Raw genomic sequence first — 22,310 nt, 5'->3', positions numbered from 1 at the left:
TCTCATAGACTTTAGATTAATATCATCATAAAATTATAAATCATATTCTGTAATCTCGTAAACTCGTTATCAGTGAATAAGCATGGCCTTTTTTTCCTTTTTTTTTAATCCCTCGCCGTCAGGACCCATGTATCATAAACTTTTCACATATTGAACTTTTTTCATCATTGGCGGATACAGATAGCACTAGTATGATGTTGTCAAAAATCCAAAATGGCATCTTGATAGGTGCGATTTGGTCAAAGCTTGGTGGATATGATCAGGAGCTTTAATCGACAAGGTTTCCAAGCGGAAGGTGAAGCAATCCACTTGATCAGTTCTAGACCGGAACAAGGGACCCATAGATTCTCGCACATCAATGATCAGGCGACAATCCACTTAATCAGTTCTAGACCGGAAGATTCTTGCACATTTATTCTACGATCAAGCTTTAAACAACGCGTAGTCAAATTGACTTCAGTGTTGTTCATATCAACAGCTTAGGTCATTTAACGAAACTGGTGCCGACTTTATAGTGCTATCTCACTGAAGCATACTGTCGAAGACACTCAGCAGGACATCCCACCAGGTCACATTATACTGATAACGTTCGATCCAGTCGTCCCACTCCCAAACATTCTGAGCGCTAAGCAGGAGTAACAACTACCATTTTTAAAGACTCCGGTAGTCTCAGGGACATAACTCAAAGCCTTCCTCACATGGGTGCATGCGTACCAAATTCCAACAGTGAGGCATTGTCAATGGAGACATTAGGAAGAATAAAGTTGCTAGAAAGAAGAGAAAAGATAAGATGCAAAAATAAGTCGCCTCTTCGATCTTACGCCCTACCTGCAGGGCTACTATACATATAGTTTCCATGGAGTGGCCGAATCGACTTGCACACTGATATAGCACTGACTCTTAGCTTTTTGGGGAAGCTACATGTATTAGATCTACTTGTGTTTATTTATATTCCCTACGGCGCCCTCTCCTATACACCCGGCACGACCCTTCCATACATCGTATCGTGTGCCTGTGGTTGGAATGCGAACTTCCAGAGAGAGGGCATCACAAATCTATTTATAGTGACAGTGACCTCAATATAAATAATGACCCCATGCAGGTTGTTGAACCCGAAGGTTGTATTAATACTTTGTACATTCGCAGAATCGTCACGGGAGGATTCACCTGTTTATATTCACGGAATTCAAGTGCCTTTGTTAGGGAGCATATGGTCAAGGAATTCCAGCACCTTGGAGACAACGGATGTGGTGTGTATAGGGTCCGGTACACTGACAGAAGCATAACAGGTTCACACGTTTAAAATCAAAATAAGAAAGGAATCAAGACTTGTACTTGACGCAAATCTGAATCCAGATGGCATAGCTGTTGCTTTCGATCTGTTGGCATGTCACGTCTGTGTTGCCTTAATATCGGAGTTACTCAAAACTCAGATAACGATTATCTGGAACGGTAATAGACAGCTCGTATGGTATGAAACGGTAATATGCTATAAATGAATAAATAAATGAATGAATGAATGAATGAATGAATGAATATTTACATTTGCTCCGCATTTCCCTATTGACACAATGCTAAGAGGCAGTTGCCACCATACCTATAACACTCAGTGCCTCCGGCTATAACACCCAGTGGGTTATGTGACATTAAAAAAGGCGGGATTTTTTTTGTTGGTTCAGTTTTTTTCAAAGTTGGCGGAAATGTTAAGACAATGTAAATATAAGTATTGAACAGTGGTTTTAATGTTGTTATAGTCGATATGGCAGCAAGATGTATGGTGGGCAAATGTAGCATGGGAACCCTAACGGGTTCCCATGCCATTTGCCCACCATACATCTTGCTGCCATATCGACAATAACAACATTAAAACCGCTGTTCATTGCTTAAATGAATGAATGAATGAATGAACATTGATTTGAATTAAGTTCGCTTTCAGGTTAGTGAAAGTCATTGCAAAATACTTTACAGTTTCCAGACATTGATTTGAAAATGAAATCATCCGGAAAAAAATCACTTTCATGTTTTTTAGAACTGATAATGTATTTTGGAGGGACACAGGAAAATACATTTTGTTTTCAGTACAAAATATGAACATAGGAGTATCTAGTTTGAAAAGTAATTTTTTGACGTTCATAAATTAATGATGTTGCGGTTATTCATCGACAAATGCTACTGCATGGCTTGATCAGATATATTGGAATTTGCGGAACCCTGTCTGTATTTTTAACCCACTATTTCAAAACGGGTGGTCGGTTGACGACATTGGTAACACGTTTGTCTTTCTCCTTAACGGTCGAGGTTCGAATCCCCGATCCGACGTGAAAAAGGTATGGGGCTACCTCCCGACCACGCGGGTTTTCTCTGGTTACTCCGGTTTCCTCCCACAGTAAGACCCCCTCCTGCGCTTCAATCCGGGCCAACAAGCCTGGTTAATATAAGTTGATTTAATTTGTTTTCGCAATAGCTGTAAAACAAATCAAGTTTATGAAATAGAGACCTTTTACTCAATATTATTTCGTTCAATCGAGCATGTCATTGTTTTTGTGAAAATTATACTTACGAGGTACTTCAGAATTTACTTCCAGTGCATAGTTCATGATCCCGAGAAAATATATAGGGGCACAATTCATCCAGGTAGTTAACGATTTTCCGGAGAAGGTGTTCACTTAAAATACTAAACCACACCTATGTTATGTACAATACACTACATAGGGCTGACTGCACGTGCATATTACCACGTTCTACAGGTGACAGTGGAACGTGACACCTGCACTCTCGTGTATCCGTTAGGGAATGGTCTTCTTTTCAAGACGGCTGGCTAAGATCATAACATAACATTTTAAGCTACAAAATTACTTATTTAGGAGAATAATATGATTGAGACAAGAAAGTCATTAGTTTAAATTGTAATTTTTGTCAGAAAGAACCCCCCCCCCCCCCCCCCCCTTAAGTTTGAGCTTAAGGATTTTTTTTTTAATTGTTATAATGCGATCCTAAACTTTTATTAAAAATCATAATGACCAATTTAAATTGAATTCAAGAATTTTAAAGATATACAGTGTACCCTAAAACATCAACACTGAAACCTAGGGAAAACAATTGGTTGGTGAGTCCCTAATGGGTAATGGATGGCCCGTTTGCTCAGACATATTTTCCTGGTTTCAAACAATCCTTTCCTTTCAGGTCAAAAACAGTTCCCTCAGTTCGGTTCGGCCGTGCAAGCAGACGACTAAATTGTGTAAGAAGGGAGATAACTCTTACATAACCTGGTGAGAAAATAGTCACCGGACCAGGAAGGCGGAAGTGAATTGGTATTATGCTATTTACTTTGTTTAGGTTATTACAAGGAATTGTTTACATGAGAAAATTGATATTCCTCGAGCAATCATAAAACGATAAAAATCACAGTCATTTAACATACTGTATTTAATCTAAGATTCGCGTAACTTTTTAAACTTTGAATCATGTGTGACGTCATGTGAATGACTAATGATCTTCGTAAAACTTGGTTCAATTGTTCTGATAATTTTATTGAAAGTTTTTTTTCTATGTTTAATTTTCTTCTGTTTGGTATCTCATCGGCACCCGTCTTGATGATGACCAAGGCTAACATTTGTAGTTGTTCAAAATTTGTCAATTTTAGTTTTTTGTTGTTGTTGTTTTTATGTAAATTTACAGCTGAAAAAAAAACCACACACACAAAAAAACCCCACAAAAACAACAGCTGTTTGTTTGATACATTGCACACATTAATAATACGATGCACCTATCCCTGCACGGTTTGTAGATTTCAGTCATATGGGGTTCCCTATCTTCGATAGTACATCATCGATAAAAATATTAAGTTCGTAAATACTCCGGGACTTGAATTTTAAGTGGTTGTTGACCGGGTGAGGTGTTCACGATACCACTTTTATCGATATCGCTCGGCTGTGTTTAGTTTGTCGCTTGGTTTTCTCAAATAGGCAGGTATTTTCCATGTTTGCTTATAATTGTTTTTTGTTTTTATTAATTCGTTCAAAAAAATCTCTAAGGTGGGTAGTTATTATACGGATGTGTTTGTTAATGGTAAGTCATTTCAATGACAAAAACGCCCATATTCGATACTACTAAGACATCTAAGCACAGTAAGAGGAATATTTTCGAGAATTTAGTTCTATTTTCAGAAATATGCATATTTTACCTCAAACTCAACCGCTGAACTATTTTTCCTAGCGACGGGCTTCTTGCTTAGTTCAGAGTGCCTAATAAGAGCAGTTTTAACGGGTTCCCATGCCATTTGCCCACCATACATCTTGCTGCCATATCGACAATAACAACATTAAAACCGCTGTTCATTGCTTAAATGAATGAATGAATGAATGAACATTGATTTGAATTAAGTTCGCTTTCAGGTTAGTGAAAGTCATTGCAAAATACTTTACAGTTTCCAGACATTGATTTGAAAATGAAATCATCCGGAAAAAAATCACTTTCATGTTTTTTAGAACTGATAATGTATTTTGGAGGGACACAGGAAAATACATTTTGTTTTCAGTACAAAATATGAACATAGGAGTATCTAGTTTGAAAAGTAATTTTTTGACGTTCATAAATTAATGATGTTGCGGTTATTCATCGACAAATGCTACTGCATGGCTTGATCAGATATATTGGAATTTGCGGAACCCTGTCTGTATTTTTAACCCACTATTTCAAAACGGGTGGTCGGTTGACGACATTGGTAACACGTTTGTCTTTCTCCTTAACGGTCGAGGTTCGAATCCCCGATCCGACGTGAAAAAGGTATGGGGCTACCTCCCGACCACGCGGGTTTTCTCTGGTTACTCCGGTTTCCTCCCACAGTAAGACCCCCTCCTGCGCTTCAATCCGGGCCAACAAGCCTGGTTAATATAAGTTGATTTAATTTGTTTTCGCAATAGCTGTAAAACAAATCAAGTTTATGAAATAGAGACCTTTTACTCAATATTATTTCGTTCAATCGAGCATGTCATTGTTTTTGTGAAAATTATACTTACGAGGTACTTCAGAATTTACTTCCAGTGCATAGTTCATGATCCCGAGAAAATATATAGGGGCACAATTCATCCAGGTAGTTAACGATTTTCCGGAGAAGGTGTTCACTTAAAATACTAAACCACACCTATGTTATGTACAATACACTACATAGGGCTGACTGCACGTGCATATTACCACGTTCTACAGGTGACAGTGGAACGTGACACCTGCACTCTCGTGTATCCGTTAGGGAATGGTCTTCTTTTCAAGACGGCTGGCTAAGATCATAACATAACATTTTAAGCTACAAAATTACTTATTTAGGAGAATAATATGATTGAGACAAGAAAGTCATTAGTTTAAATTGTAATTTTTGTCAGAAAGAACCCCCCCCCCCCCCCCCCCCCCTTAAGTTTGAGCTTAAGGATTTTTTTTTTTAATTGTTATAATGCGATCCTAAACTTTTATTAAAAATCATAATGACCAATTTAAATTGAATTCAAGAATTTTAAAGATATACAGTGTACCCTAAAACATCAACACTGAAACCTACGGAAAACAATTGGTTGGTGAGTCCCTAATGGGTAATGGATGGCCCGTTTGCTCAGACATATTTTCCTGGTTTCAAACAATCCTTTCCTTTCAGGTCAAAAACAGTTCCCTCAGTTCGGTTCGGCCGTGCAAGCAGACGACTAAATTGTGTAAGAATGGAGATAACTCTTACATAACCTGGTGAGAAAATAGTCACCGGACCAGGAAGGCGGAAGTGAATTGGTATTATGCTATTTACTTTGTTTAGGTTATTACAAGGAATTGTTTACATGAGAAAATTGATATTCCTCGAGCAATCATAAAACGATAAAAATCACAGTCATTTAACATACTGTATTTAATCTAAGATTCGCGTAACTTTTTAAACTTTGAATCATGTGTGACGTCATGTGAATGACTAATGATCTTCGTAAAACTTGGTTCAATTGTTCTGATAATTTTATTGAAAGTTTTTTTTCTATGTTTAATTTTCTTCTGTTTGGTATCTCATCGGCACCCGTCTTGATGATGACCAAGGCTAACATTTGTAGTTGTTCAAAATTTGTCAATTTTAGTTTTTTGTTGTTGTTGTTTTTATGTAAATTTACAGCTGAAAAAAAAACCACACACACAAAAAAAACCCCACAAAAACAACAGCTGTTTGTTTGATACATTGCACACATTAATAATACGATGCACCTATCCCTGCACGGTTTGTAGATTTCAGTCATATGGGGTTCCCTATCTTCGATAGTACATCATCGATAAAAATATTAAGTTCGTAAATACTCCGGGACTTGAATTTTAAGTGGTTGTTGACCGGGTGAGGTGTTCACGATACCACTTTTATCGATATCGCTCGGCTGTGTTTAGTTTGTCGCTTGGTTTTCTCAAATAGGCAGGTATTTTCCATGTTTGCTTATAATTGTTTTTTGTTTTTATTAATTCGTTCAAAAAAATCTCTAAGGTGGGTAGTTATTATACGGATGTGTTTGTTAATGGTAAGTCATTTCAATGACAAAAACGCCCATATTCGATACTACTAAGACATCTAAGCACAGTAAGAGGAATATTTTCGAGAATTTAGTTCTATTTTCAGAAATATGCATATTTTACCTCAAACTCAACCGCTGAACTATTTTTCCTAGCGACGGGCTTCTTGCTTAGTTCAGAGTGCCTAATAAGAGCAGTTTTGGTGATTGAAATGCATCCCTATGTGCTAAAATTGTTTTATATTATTCACAGCCGCCAAACTTCTGTAAGAATCCGCTACGCGGATTCATACAGTTTGCAAACAAAATTTGTTTTATACCCCGATGAAACTAAAAAAAAAATGACATCAATGCTTAAATAAAGTCAAATATGATCAAACAAACGCTCGCACGACCTGCTATAGACACTTGTGAGTATAACGGCATGGCTATTTGGTGCAATATGTCTGATCATGTTTTATTTTATTTTTTTTTTTCATTTAACATTTTATTCAAATTTTCAACATATAATAGCTCACATGATACAAAAAACAAAGACACCTTTCATTTAAGCATTGATGTCAATTTTTTTAGTTTCATTTAAGGATTGATTGTAAATTTTGTTGCTTGCATGGACTGATGAAGGGAAGTGAACCTCGTGCAAATGAAGTGAACTGCGAAGCAGTTCATGTACCATTTGCACGAGGTTCACTTCCCTTCATCAGTCCATGCAAGCAACAAAATTGACGCAGTTCACTTCATTTGCACGAGGTTCACATCCCTTCAATCAGTCCATGCAAGCAACAAAATTGACAATCACGTTAACCAAATTAAAAACCCCGCCGCCAGATTGCAAAATTCGGTCGCAACGGAATGACGTAAGTTCGTCACTTTGTAACATTGTTATACTTATCGTACCTGTGTGTACAGTAGTGGAACAGCAGGCAGTCAGCTATTCTCGTCGCCAAGGCAACACAAAATATAGTCCCATACACGTTTTCATTATTAAGATGTTGATATACATAAATGCGATATGTTCAAGGTAAAATATTCATTTAAAACAAATATTTATAATATTGCATAATAAAAACTTAGCGGATAGGCCTACCTACAGGTGGTAAAGTGAGTCACACGACTTGTACTATCAATCCATGTCGACCATGATCCCATATGTACTTAATTAAATGAAAAATACGTCCGTAGAGCTAGGATACAGACTAGACAAACTTATTAGTAAGGAGGATCCAACTGGATTTCTATCAGGGCGTTAACACAAGGTGAGTCTCTATGATTTGATGCAATTTATAGAAGACCAGGCTTGATACTAACTGCACTTTACCGGATATAATCCGAACTTGTCAAATGAAGAACGTAAAGCAAGATACATATGTATTACATTTATTTTCATATCGTATGCATCAGGAAGCTATGACCGGCCAGCAAAAATGCCAAGACGTTTATCAACAGATACAGTAAAAGATATTTATATATATGCCACACATTTTAGCGTTAGTTCAGTTTTTTACATTGCAAAATACACCACGCACTAGACAGCTCATCTGCTTCTGATTACATAACAATACACGTTCGTGTAGTGTAGTGTAGTGTAGTGTTACGTAATCAGAAGCCTTGGCTAGCGAAGATGTAGACAGCTATTGCAACTTTAGAAGTGCAGGCCCCGAAAATGTATAAATAACGTAGGATCACCGGGTGACACCGGAAGTTACGAATCCGACGGAGAGTATCTACAAATCCGACGGGGAGTATCTACCCGAAGGGCATAAGGACATGGCTGGGGTATGTTTTATAGTGATACATGACATTTTAACATACTATCGGAAATATTATGAAACCCACGGAATTCTACGCTATTTCCTTGATACATATCAGTAATTCGTTAATCTCATAAACTTGTCGTGTTTGATTGATACTCAATATTATCCGGCTGCCCTACTGTCAAACGACGAATTTGCTATGATTTTTGTCAAAAATACCCAATAATCGCGATCAAAACACGATGGACAGAGTTTTGGCATTAAATATTGACTACAATAAACTATTAGTAATAAACAATTCGTTTGGATTACAGCTATAAAGTACCTTAACTGGCTAATTATATTGGCACGAAAAATTCCGACGGGGAAAATCTCTCTCCAATATCTGAATCCGACAGGGGAATATCAGTACACAGGCTTTCATTTGATTTTTATTCGGATATCAAATATTTGTAATCAATATGGCACATGATTTCAATTATTTCCAGATATTTTTTTTTACGTTTGATCCAGGGACTTCTTACCCGTTGACGTTTAGGCGTATTTTTGTAGGCGTAAAAAAAACGATTAATTTTGGAGTTAACGAAATTGGATTTAATCCTTTTTTTGGCGCGTGAAGCCTCAACGAACTCTTTTTACCTGTTGGCATTATCATGAAAATTAAAGGAAATAAGTGTTGACATTATTCAAGTCTCTACTTCAAAATTCATTGGTAAGGGGTAACATAAATTGGTATTCTATATTTGATCAACAATAGCTCGAAAACGAGCACATCGACATATGATTTTTCACCATTTTCTGCTATGGCATGACATCCGATTTCCAAAAATAGATACGAGAAAACAAGTTTAATAAAGGAAAAATCTGGCTTCTCAGAGGTGTACAATTCCTGTTATCATTTATATGATATTTGTCAATTGGACATTTTCACGTGTAAACACAACATATCAGTAATTCGTTACATACAGGATTGAATCAAAGTTTCCCAGAATAGCCAACAGTAAATTGTTTTGCAATCTATATTACGACATTTAAGCGTCCGAGAGAGGCAGTAGCTCCCGGGAGTAGAACAGCACAACCATGCATCTAACGTATTTGATTTAAATGATTTCACTTGGCTTACGGAGGAGGTTAGAAACATTTTCTGTTAGATGCGAATGCTCCGTGGAGCTTTATTCATCAAATTGTTGTATACAGTGTTTAGGTTGTTTCGCTAATTCTGAACAATATCATAAGTGGAATTGAGCTTCATAAGATCGATAGCAACTGGACCCATTCAGTTTTCAGTTAGACTTATTACATTTTGGAAACTGAACCCTGAACACGTCTGAAGGTTACGAGTCCATAACTTCCAAATATTTATTATGGCGTTATTACTATAGTGACGTCATAATTGTCACGTCGGCGATAACGAAAGATGGCTGTTGAAAAGACTGTTCCGTCTTTGACGATAATAATTTGTTCATTCATCGTAGGAACACAATTCCTTGATATACAGTGGAACTTCGTTAACTCGAAGTCGACGGGACCACGAAAAAACTTCGAGTTATCCGAGTGTTCGAATTAAGCGAGTTATCGTTTTTGGTGAAAAGTTTGGTCAATATTTGTCAACATTATATAATCATTATAACTTCGCTCTGTCGCTCATCAGTTTAGTGTGAAGACTGGTCAATACATGTAAATATATATGTAATGTTTCGTTATGTCACTTGTAATTTGGTGTAGTTTTGCCGATATAGTCACGATAAAGTTTCTTTCACTTAGTCACTTCAATAACGATCTGATGTGCAAGTCATGTTTGCAAAAGGTAAACGATAAAACGGAAATCGACAAAATAACAAGTTATTAATGTCAAAACAAATAACCGTTTAAGTTTAACACAGATTGCATACAAAACGTAACAGAACCATTACCTTTTATTGGACATATATAAAATACTGTTTGATCGGCCTACTTACTTTTTATTGATAACCACGCCATTTCCATGTGTATTAGCACCGGAAGTTGGGCTGCGCATGTGCGTATAAAATGTTACTGTAACTGAGTTGGCGTTTTATCCGATTTAATAGACAGCGCTGACCGTTACAGTTGTACTCTGAACACCTCGGCAGTAATTACGCTATTGTTTCAGCAGTTTAAAGATTTAATAGGCGCCGGTGACTGTTTCATTTCTACACCTGTAAAAACATCAGCCGGGTAGATCTACCGGTGTGTCAGAGATTAGTTCCGCTTGAGCGAACGGGTAGATGAGTTGTTGACCGGGACCGGCGAGGTACTTCGAGTTAAGCGGGGTATTCGAGTTATCCGAGTTCGAGTTAACGAAGTTCCACTGTAGTCTTTAAAAATCGTTGTCAAATGTAAATATAAGCATTGAACTGTTCTCATTTGGAAGTTATGGGTTGATGAATGCCAACTGGATAAAGACAAATTCAACATGATGCGCTAGTGGGCTTCATTAAAGTAACCTTTGTCCAGTTGGCATTCATCAGCCCATAACTTCCAAATGAAAGCAGTTCAATGCTTAAGTATCACACAGTCGCGACTTTGTGTACCGATATTCCCCGTCGGATTCAGATATTGGAGAGAGATTTTCTCCGTCGGAATTGTTCGTGCCAATATAATTACTTTATAGCTGTAATCCAAACGAATTGTTGATTACTAATAGTTTATTGCAGTCAATGTTTGATGTCAAAACTCTGTCCACCGTATTTTGCTATCAACTTCCTATTCGCGTTGCTTCGAACATCACGAATTTAGCTTTCACATCTTCCTGTCTGCGACTTTGCGCGGAAGATTTTAAACTTTTCCACTTTCTCCCAATGTCTGATTATTGGGTATTTTTGACAAAAATCATAGCCATTGTCGTTTGACAGAAGGGCAGCCGGATAATATTGAGCATCAATCAAACACGGCAAGTTTATGAGATTAACGAATTACTGATATGTATAAAGGAAATAGCGTAGAATTCCGTGGGCATCTTCATATTTCCGATAGTATATTAAAATGCCATGTATGACTATAAAACATACCCCAGCCATGTCCTTACGCCCTTCGGGTAGATACTCCCCGTCGGATTTGTATATACTCCCCCAATCGCAACATCTCGGGGAAATTTCCGGCAACACTGGAGTAGATTTCAGAGTGTTGCCGGGCTTTGCGCATGTGTGTATCGATGTACTGGAACTTATTCGACATGTTCTGGTTAATCCGCCATTACGTCAGACCAAAACATCGTCATTTTAAATACACACAAAAGCACATCGTTTTATTTTGGCCACTACAAAAGTTACCACATTAACCAAAAACTATCAAACTTATGGGATATAGTCTTATTGATCATGCACATTGTTGTCATTTATCCGTATTTTTGAAAATCCGTTGAGTCCTATTCGACATGTCCAAGTTTGTAATTAAGCAGCCATTACGTCAGACCAAAACATCGTCAATTTTAAACGCACACAAAAAGCACATCGTTTTATTTAGGCCACTACAAAAGTTACCACATTAACCAAAAACTATCATACTTATGGAATGTGGTCTTGTTTATCATGCACACTGTTGTCATTTATCCATATTCTCGAAAACCCCATAGGGACTTTTCGAAAATTGGAGATTCCCGCCGATCTTTCCTGCGGTGTGCTTGACTTTCATACTCAAAATACAAACACTTGGACAGCAAATTGTGATATATTTCATTTTGATGACACTTCTGCACTTTGATATTAATAAAATTAAAGCACATAATTGGATCTTGGTGATGATTTCAAATAGAAATTATCGATAATTATGTGTCTGGTTTTCACGATTTCTCTAATATGGCGTCAAGTGAAGACTGAACCGAGCGACCGCAAAGGATTGTGGGAAGGTCAGGGGCCAATATGTTAACACAAGGACATATAGAGAGTTACCAATCTCTGTGTATATATGTCTCTGGGCAAACTAAGAAATCATCCGTGTATTGATCCGAAGATATAGATTTGAATTTCCTGTCGTAGTTGTACAGAGAGAAATATATATAATATATGTACAATTCGTATCCATGTATGTAAATACATTGCGATCCAGGTATTCATATCATCTTATAGACGACTTCCACAATGATCATGTCAGGGTATCGGGACGTCCATCACTGCGCCATTGAAACGTTCTTTTTTAGAACGCCGATGTGGCGCAGCGGTATAAGCTGCGGGATATTTCTGGCTAGGCGATTGGGTACCGTAGATCGTGAGTTCGAGGCCCGGTCAGTGCACGAGTCAAAAAGTTATATATATATAGTGTTAACTGTCTCTCAGCACATACTCTGTACATTAAAACTGGTCGATATCAAAATACTGCAAGAAATGAGCGTTTGTCTAAAGTTTGCCACTCTGGTGACATAGAAGATGAATATCGCTTCCTCTTCATTTGTCCAAACTTTCAAGCCTTACTTAAGATCAAGATGCATTAAGACTTACATGTGTTACTGGAAGAAACCATCAGTATTTAAGATGATTCAGTTAATTAGTACAACTAACTTTCTAGATTTGGAGAATACAGTGGTACAGCAGATAATACCATTCCATATTCAATGTTGATTAATCAAAATGTGTAAAGGATATCTTTAACTTTTTAACAATAACTCAAGACAACTGGTAAAGCAAATTGGGAGGGGGGAATTTGAACTAACTAACAGAGACTGGGAAACTATCTATAAATTATCATTTCAGGTAATAAAAAATAACAAACTTCAATGGCTGTAATACAGGATTATTCATAACATTTTAACTACCAATTCCAGACGGTTTAAAGCAAGGCTAGATATCAGTCCCTTGTGCAACTTCTATGTAACTCTGTGAGGGAATCAACCAATCAAGTCTTTGGAATGCCAAGAAGTTCAAAAACTCTTATAGATATTAGAAACACTTACTGAAGCATTTTCTATCAACAATCTTTTCTTTTTGGAATTACTAATTACAATAGCCGTAGTCTTCGAGTTGATTACGAAGTCATTTTGATACTAAGTAAATAAACACCACATTTACCAAACAAGATGTCTACTTGAGTTCTTTAATCATGAAAGTTTTAGTTATGAAAACTATACAAAGTCAGTATTCTGTATAAAATATACTTCAAATAGCAAAAACAACACTTTAAGATTGAAATTTGTGAATGAATAGGGGGGAAATTGGAAAACCATACCAAACTTGAAATTTAATCCTGACAATGTGCCGACAAGAAACCTTGTACACTTTGGATTTTTTTCTTCTTTTTTTTTCTCTCTCTCTTTTCATTTCAATATGCTAAGTCATCATTTCATGGGCTCTCCTTCCCCTCTCACTTCCTTATTCGGTATCTTTACTTACAAGTGAATTATATATATAATAGCTTTCCGATATTTTATTACGTGGGCGAGGACGTGAATTTCAGTACCTTTAAATGACTTTTGATCAAACTTCATACGTTGGTCACGTAGGTCCTATGGCAATACCTTAAAGGAGTTTGTGTTTCAGGAAACCAAGGCTAGGGACAACGTTACTATTGCTTTCTAAAAACATGTTTCGTCATCCCCAAAGTGAAATTTTCAAATAAGCAAATAAGATAAGAGCTGTACTTCCTGGAAACTCGTACTCCACTTTTGACTTGCTGTTTCACATTTTTATTATATATTGCATGTGATATGTATTCACGCGCCATAAGACCTACAGTCGATAAACTGAATATTGACTTTCATTTTCACAAGGATTTTCTTCAAACACCATACTTATTGGTAAGTGTTAAAACAAGAATAGTCTTCTTCTTCCTCTTCTTCTTCTTCTTCTTCTTCTTCTTCTTCTTCTGCCGATATGTATGACAAAAAGCTAACAACTTGTAATATATGTTGCACTTATTTACAGAAATGTAACTGGAAAGAACACTTTCTGTTATTTCATTGTCATGTTACAGTTTGTACAAATATGTAATTACCCAAACATCATATTAATATCCTCATTTTTTTCAGAAATGTGGCGAGACCGTACAACCGGACCAAGGTCCTCAAACAGTGGAGCCAGGCACTACCGGAAAAAACAAACTCCAGACCATTTCATTGCATTTCAAATTACAAATCGAGAGGTAAATTTGTATATAAGGAGGAGCGAATGATTAAGTCCTAAATGATAATATACTAGTATACACGTTTCCGGTAGCATTGCTCCAATTAATCAATTTAATCGATGATAAGTTGTTTTGCCACTTAGACTTTTTTTTTCCGAAAGCCACCATGACCGCCATCACAGCCTCTGATTGGCTGCAACATTATGAGCCATAACTTTCTATTTAATTGGGAAATGAATGGTATGTATAAGACACGTTCTATGAAGAAACAAAATAAAATGACATTGTCCACAAAACGGCCTCCCGGTGGAAACTTCTGATTGGTCAATGATGTCTAATGACTGGTTTTCATGAAAATTTGTATATCTTTGTGGTATGACATGATATAAACACTTTGGTGAAATCCTTTTTGTAATTGGACAATTGACAGGCTTCTGATAATTTGAAATGTACATATCAATTTTCATTTACAAATGTTGACTAACGAGATTCTTGACGTACTCCATGGAGAACATTAAGAATCAAAGTACTGGAAGTACTAACATTACCATCTCAACTGCAACTTCTATTTTTGGATTTTAAAATATGACCGCCATTTTCTGGCTTTTGGTTGATAGAAATTAATTTTGCTAAAATTTGGTATATACAATGAACGTGTTTTTAAGGATGCCTAAAACAACGAAAACAGTTTCGAATAGTCTGGTTGTCATGGTAATGAATTGGAGGCATGTCATGGTAATGGATTGGAGGCATCCAATTTGTAAAAAATTAGATTATGTATGATTTTGCCGAAACTGTTTTTGAGGGATTCTGCAAACCAAGCAACAGTTTTGAAAAGTTTGGTTGCCATGGTGATGAAATGGAAGTCTCTAATTAATCAGAAATGTAGATTTTGTCCCATTTTGATGAAATTTGGTTTGTATGAATGATTCATTACCACAAATACAACTGTTACTTCATTTTAAAATTAAAATAAAAAGACCGGAAGATCATAGTCCACTAGTACGTTTACAAAATTGTTTGAGAGTAAAACAATACAGCATATTATGGTAAAAGATTAAGTAAAGTGATATTTTGGCTTTTAAAGAAAGCTGGGAAAATGTTCCTGCTTTTTATTTTCATTTTTGATTTTCATTTTGTTATTATCATTTCATTTTGTGAAGCGGTAAATTATGGGAATGCATTCCAGTTTTGAATCCTTCTAATTTGATTTACTGTACACAATCACTGCGAAAATCTGTTTTATCAATGGGCAATTTTTTTTAGAAATTATTACGCCGCTGTATTAGCCAATAGAAAGCGACGTTAAAAACGGTGACGTCATTTCCTATGTTATTGGTTGATACAAAAAAAAATATATGGTACTATACTATACTTTATAAAATCAAATAAAAAATAGTACATCCTCATTTTACCATATATCTGTTTACAAAATACAAACTCATGTGAAGTAATATTCTATGTAATATATTTTAGATATTAAGAGAGATGGAACAGGTCCAGAAATCAATCGTGTCCAAGAATGCATCCCTGCTTAATGCCATGACATCTGTACATAAATCCCATATTACACTTATGGTCATCAGCTTGACTGACTATCATCAGAAACAAAGGTACAGTGTAATTAATTCATTAAAGAATTGAAAAATTATTTTCTTGATTTTACATACATGTATAATACTGCATCTGCTACTGGATTCAAATGTGTGTTTTCTGTAAACTCCCAATACCAATATGGGTAATAATTAATGTCTTTCCCTTTTTATCGATAGTTCTAAAAGTCTAAAAATTTAATATATATTATATACTAGCTCAGTGTCCGATAAAGCGTCTGAAGATATAATGAAAGCGCTCATGCTTTACATATCGAACGTGTTTTTGATATATATATATATATATATATAACAAAATAAAAAGTCAAACACAGATCTGCTGTCTCCCTAGTACTTTCGCGGCTACATTGTGCCGCTCTTCAGGGGATTATCCACAATGTTGCCGCGAAAGTACTAGGGAGACAGCAGATCTGTGTTTGACTTTTTATTTTATTATTATTTACCGTCACATGGACATTTCAACTTTATTCTATATATATATATATATATATATATAAGGGATAGCAAAAACATCAACAAAAACAGACAAAAAAAAAAAAAAAAAAAAAATATTTGAAAATAATTATGAATTCCTAAATCTACATAAAGACAGTCATTATGAGTTGCAATAAGCATTATAGCCAATCTATTTAATAAAACCATTTCTTAATCTAGGCTTTCACAGCAGATATTAGTCATTTGCCACATGTCAGAGTGAATATTTCAAATATGATGAAATCTTTGTTTAAGAGCAAAAGACGCACTTGACTTGTGTGCGTCTAGACTACATTCGGAGTACAGGAACTCTCCTGTAGTGTTAGACATAGCAGGCATGGGAAGCTTCGGTGACAGAGTGATATTTGCAGAAGTACATGGTAAAGATGCCAAGAAGGGTGACGTCCTTCAACATGCTCATGGTAATCATTATACAATTTTAACTTATTTCTTTAAGAATATTTTAAACGGGATATAATTATACAATGAGGTAGGAGAAAGCCTTAAAATTTCATTACTATATTATTTTTACCTCCCATGTGTCGAAAAGGCGGGAAAGCAAGAGTTAAGTTGTTAGACAATGGCGGAGTCAGTCAACATTTTGCGTTAAGATCCGTTGCATAAAAATTTCAAGTCCAACTTTAACCAAATTTGGTATGTACTTAGACATCCAAGTGGACATCTCAACACAGCCTTCATTTACAGAATATCATCCAGAATGTATGGCCCAGTGACAGTAAATAAGAGATGTTGGTAATCTGGATTTTGTGTGTAGCTCTGTTTCTCCGAAATTACATGTACCTGTGTTATTCAAACGAAACCTGGTACACTGTATATATAAATACCTTTGGTTGCATTGTATTTTGGATACCTCCACACAGTTTACATTGATTTTAATGTTTTGTGATTTTTTTAAAACCTTTGATTTGGGGGAGAATACTTTAGGATCGTTTTCTATGTTATGACTTCTCAAGCTGAACTACAAATTAGTTAATTGGAACAAGTTATGTAATAAGAGAGATGATCTTTCTTCCCACTTCCCAGCAAGAGTGGTATTTGCGTAAGAATATGTCTGGGTGAATTTTGAGAATGAGTAATTTTGCGAAATTTGCTCTTTTCTTTATCAATATTTACACGTCTCGAAACATGTATACAAGTAGCTGCCATATCGTCACTTTATTTACATGACGGTTTGCTGGGTTTGTTTTTTTATGGGTTTATTGCCCCTTGAACATCCATGGTCCTTGTTGGTTTTTACCTCCGTTTTCAGGGAACACAAACCGACCTGATACGGAGTGTTTAAGGGAAATACAGAAACTTATTGCTGAAAAGTTACTATACTGACAAAGTAGGGCATATAATACATAATCACAAGTAATTCTTGTATTTAAACATAATTTCTCTCACAACAAGCAATTATTTTACTATTGTTTAGAATGTAAAAACAATGTAAATCCATGCCATAAAAATGCTTGTCAATGCGAAAATGCGTAAAGAATAATGTATATGCTTTCGGTCTTCAAATCAGATATTGTGCAGGCTTCCTTTGAAGAGTACGGCATTTATACCACAGATACTAGATCACACTTCACTCCACATTTGACAGTGGCCAAGACCTTTACAGGTAAACATGATTTAGTCATAACAAATGGTTACTGAGAATATATAAATATATACAAATTAAGTGTAGGTAGTAAATTTTAAAGACATCGATTTTTCTAAAATTCAGATTTAATTGTCGTAATTGGTTGTTAAAATGTTAATTATGGTGTTTCATATTCATCTATAAACAATCACGGATACCTTGTAGGTCCAGAACGTCTGGAAGTACCAATGTCGTTCTATGACCATTTCTTTGGAAGCGAGTCCGTCACTAGCATCCAGCTTTGCTCAATGAAAGCAAATGAAGGCTATTATGATATACTGCATGAAGTTCAGTTTGGTATGTATATATTGATTCGAGTGTAGATATCTTCGCGGTGATTTAATGATCGCGAAATAAGCGGAAATTTCCATGCTGTGAACATTTCTACTTTTACAGTATATATATATATATATATTATTGCTTATATCAAATTTAACTTGGGGAAGGTTATTTATAATAAAACTATGAAATTAAAATTTGTGCATTACTGTCAATATGTGTTAAGTAACCTAATTATTTCTGGGAATAGAATAACGACAAGAATGGCGAGAGGCCGACAAACTTTTTATAGTAACATGTCTATGACCATATCATCTTGAGACCTCTGTACGCTAAAATTACCAGAGGGCCTGTGTTTTGCTCTCACCTGGGTATTTCAGTGATTATGACAAAAACACTTCCTCTTGGACCTAAATGACCTTGAGCTTTGACCGAGTGACCTTGATCTTTGGTCAGTTGACCCCGGTCCTTGTTTAATTCTGACCAACAAAATATTCATCAGAGAAAAGATACAAAAATTACCCTGACCTTTAAGCTTAATGACCTTGACCTTTGACCTTGATTTTTGAACTCACTATGTCTTTTTTGTAAATGAAATATCATGACAAATTTCATGTAATTTGGTCAATAAATACTAATTTTAACAGCTGGGAACTAAATTTGTGGACCGACAAAGGGCCGGACAGAGTGATTGCACAAGGGCATCCGTATCTCTAATATGAGGACCTTAAGACAAAATCATGTTATTCCTATGAAGGAAAGATTTTAAAGAACTAGCTCAGTTAATTTTGTCTACCCAAGGATGGTTCAGATGAAATTTGGACTGAATCCTGTCGTTGAAACAGAAGGGTTTTGAAAACGTTGAAATATTTCCCCTACTGAGCCAAACCCTTCAGACCTCGAGGGTTCCAGCTTCACCGTTTATCAAAAAAAAAAAAAAAAAATAGGTTCCTATTCACCAAAGCATGCTTCAGACCAAATATGGACCAAGTCCTTTTATTCCGAAGGAATAAGGATTTTAAAGAGTTTGCTTTATTTTGTTGATTGAGCCCCGCCCCTCAGGGTCAGTCCAACCACTTAGGTATAAAAAAAATTTAAAACCCCATCACCTACGGATACTTTTAGTCAAATATGAATCATATCCAGTCCATAATTCGAGAGAAGAAGTCGTGTATAGCAATAAAACCAATAGCCTTCGGACTAGGTGAGCTAATAACTAACTGCAGATGATCCTAAAGGGCTTTTGATAGTTTATTTTTTATTTTACGTTAATAATAACTTCTTATTTAGACTTATTATAAATATCTTGTAAATAACATATTTAAGTTAGCATATTTGTTTCCTAAACTTGTACTGAAATACAGAATGCTATTGGATTATTAAAATGCAATATCATATCAAACGATATAATATCTTGTAAATCTGTTGTAAGTTTCAGGTCCAAAGCCTTCATCTCTATCCTCCCCGGAAAAGTACTTATCTTATAATGATGAATCAGTGAAAGACACTGAGGACGTGGAATCGGCTACAAAAGGCATAGAGAGATTGTAACTGAATTTCGGACATTACAGGCAGACAGAATGCCATTGGATTTCCTATTTGTACTTTTTCAAGGTTCTACATGTAGATCTATTTATTTTTATTTTAAAAATTCCCTGTGACATGGCATATATCATCTAGTCTATAGGAACACATATATACAGTGAACTTGGAGCCTAATGTGTTTCTGGTCACAATACGCTTGTTCAAAATTTTGGTTAAGGAATAATGTCAAACCAACAAAAACAGGTGTTAACATTCCTCTTAGTAGTGTTCATCGAAATACTAGGTTTAGTGTGGTATTATAAAGACAATGAAAACACTCGATGAAAAGGATAATATATCTAGCTAATGAATTTATCGATACCAAAACTCATGATTCTTCAACCAAACTTCTAATACTCTTGTCCCATTGCTGTTGAGACTAAAAATCTGGTAATTTGATCATATAAGCAGCTATGAAATATATTTCTATGTCACTATCTACAAGGTGATTGGCCTATAGAAAGAAATCCAATTTGACACGCAAAATGTCTCGCAGAAGGACATCATTGACCACCTCACACAAATCCGAGATGAAAATGGACTAAGGACAAAAAGGCTGAAAATTAGATTACTCAATCTTTTCAATGGGAAAAATTACAAGTTTACATTACACTGATATTCTCAAAAAGGCTGAAATCAGCCAATCGGCTGAACATTTTCATCTCTGACAAATGTAATTGGCGACACATTTGTTTTTTTCTAGCCATACATTCTTGTATTATGTCACAACGCTGGCCAATTTGGCTTGATGGCTACACAGAAATGTATCAGTGAGTTTGGTATATATTGGCGCATCAAAAAATGTTATTTGCTTTCTATAAAACACTTGCAATTGGTATCAATAATGCTGGTGTAGAGTGTTACTACATGTAAAAGGTGTTTTCATTGGAAAAAGTCTGAATTGTTGTCGAAAGGAAATATACACATGCAAGACTTTTATGAAGCCAATTAAGAACCTGATAATTTTTTTTATACATTGTAGTTATGGCACTCTTATCGTCGATAGTGACTTTTTATGTCATCCATTTTTTATATTTTTATAACAGTACCAAGCTTTTTCATTCACTATGCTGCTGGGATTGTGTTAACAGAATATTTACCACATAACTGACCTAGCTACTCTACCATGTGATACGACTTTGTCATAAATATTGTAAGACATATGACTATTTTGTAAGACTATTGTAATATCGAAGATAGTTTAGGGCGTCACAATTAACATACTGAGTGGGTATGACGTCGCATGACTGTCTCTGTAGAGAAATACATATCATCCAAAAGAAAATGTGCCTGTTTTGTATAGAAATTTATTTACACTCATTAATATGAGTTATGTGATAAACAGATTCTTACACTCCTGACGATGTCATATGGAATTTATTAAAAGTCGTTTGATAAATTCATGACAAAGACACTCGTGTAAAATCCTTTATTTATGGTGCTAAACGGATTAAACAAATATTTTATATTTTAATTCTGCATTTATCAATTCATGAAATGAAGATGTACAGGAATTAAATAAAAAATATCTTCAACAACATTAACTGTTTTGTTGATTCTTTTAATAGGTTTATTCATAATTTTTAAGATTACCATGTATATCATTTTCAAATAATATTACATGAAGTTGACTAACATAAAATAGTTCTATGTATATACAGATTTTGTTTTTCATGATTTTTGTATAGCCTGCAAAACCATGTTATTTTCATAATATCAAGTATTAAAATAAATAAATAATTTAAAATCCTTTAAATATTGAAACTATAATTATCTAAATGAATAAATGTCTGGTATCACACAATTTTATTTTTAAGGTCAGGATTCTTAACGGATTAGAGAGCTGTCCATATAGCAAGTGTTATTTTGTAACAATGATTACATTTCCTGATCATTGCCAGAAGGTATAAAAAGATCAAGATCTTATTATCACAACCACCAAAATGAATCACAGATTTCCAAATAAATTGTACAGCTGCCCTCCAATGAATGTTTTCTAAAGTAAAACAGAAGATGCTATCTACATACCAGAATCCTGGAAAACTCAACAGACACACAAGTTCTAGGCTTGTACAAATTTCTTAGTTCTACGACTTCACCTATTTTTAAACAATTTTGGACGGACTTCTTTCAATCACAGTTATCAGGACGGAATGTTGATACAAGTCACATGATCCACTACCTAAGGCGGATAAGTGAAGCCACATAAACCCAGACGGATGCCACCGAGTTAGGGTAGGCGTGTACATAGACGGCAAGGGCAAATTCAACATCACTCGTCTCGTGAGCATGCACGCCTGTGGAATACACTCGTTCATTGATGTATTCCAGACCTGTAAACGGCATGTTGATGGGGAAACCAGACACC

General features: G+C 35.5%; 2 protein-coding genes across 2 annotated transcripts in view; one reads left to right on the top strand and one right to left on the bottom strand.

The window, feature by feature from the left end:
• The first annotated feature begins 7,651 nt into the window (after positions 1 to 7,651).
• On the top strand, positions 7,652 to 21,482 carry LOC117326173 (A-kinase anchor protein 7-like). Its single transcript, XM_033882813.1, has 7 exons — positions 7,652 to 7,777; positions 14,253 to 14,365; positions 15,824 to 15,960; positions 16,690 to 16,856; positions 17,963 to 18,058; positions 18,245 to 18,376; positions 19,791 to 21,482. Exons 2-7 carry the CDS (start codon positions 14,255 to 14,257, stop codon positions 19,907 to 19,909), a joined length of 762 nt encoding a protein of 253 aa, XP_033738704.1. The 5' UTR covers positions 7,652 to 7,777; positions 14,253 to 14,254; the 3' UTR covers positions 19,910 to 21,482.
• Positions 21,234 to 22,310, bottom strand: part of LOC117326172 (coiled-coil and C2 domain-containing protein 2A-like) — a 62,132-nt gene continuing 61,055 nt past the window's right edge. Inside the window, 1 exon segment of the mRNA XM_033882812.1 lies at positions 21,234 to 22,309. Coding sequence (XP_033738703.1) covers positions 22,121 to 22,309 — 189 coding nt within the window. The 3' untranslated portion in view covers positions 21,234 to 22,120.

This window comes from Pecten maximus, chromosome 4, assembly GCF_902652985.1.
Source record: "Pecten maximus chromosome 4, xPecMax1.1, whole genome shotgun sequence".
Classification (NCBI taxonomy): Eukaryota; Metazoa; Mollusca; class Bivalvia; order Pectinida; family Pectinidae; genus Pecten; species Pecten maximus.
The sequence above is the reverse complement of the archived record's forward strand: the minus strand, read 5'-3'. Positions and strand labels throughout refer to the sequence as shown.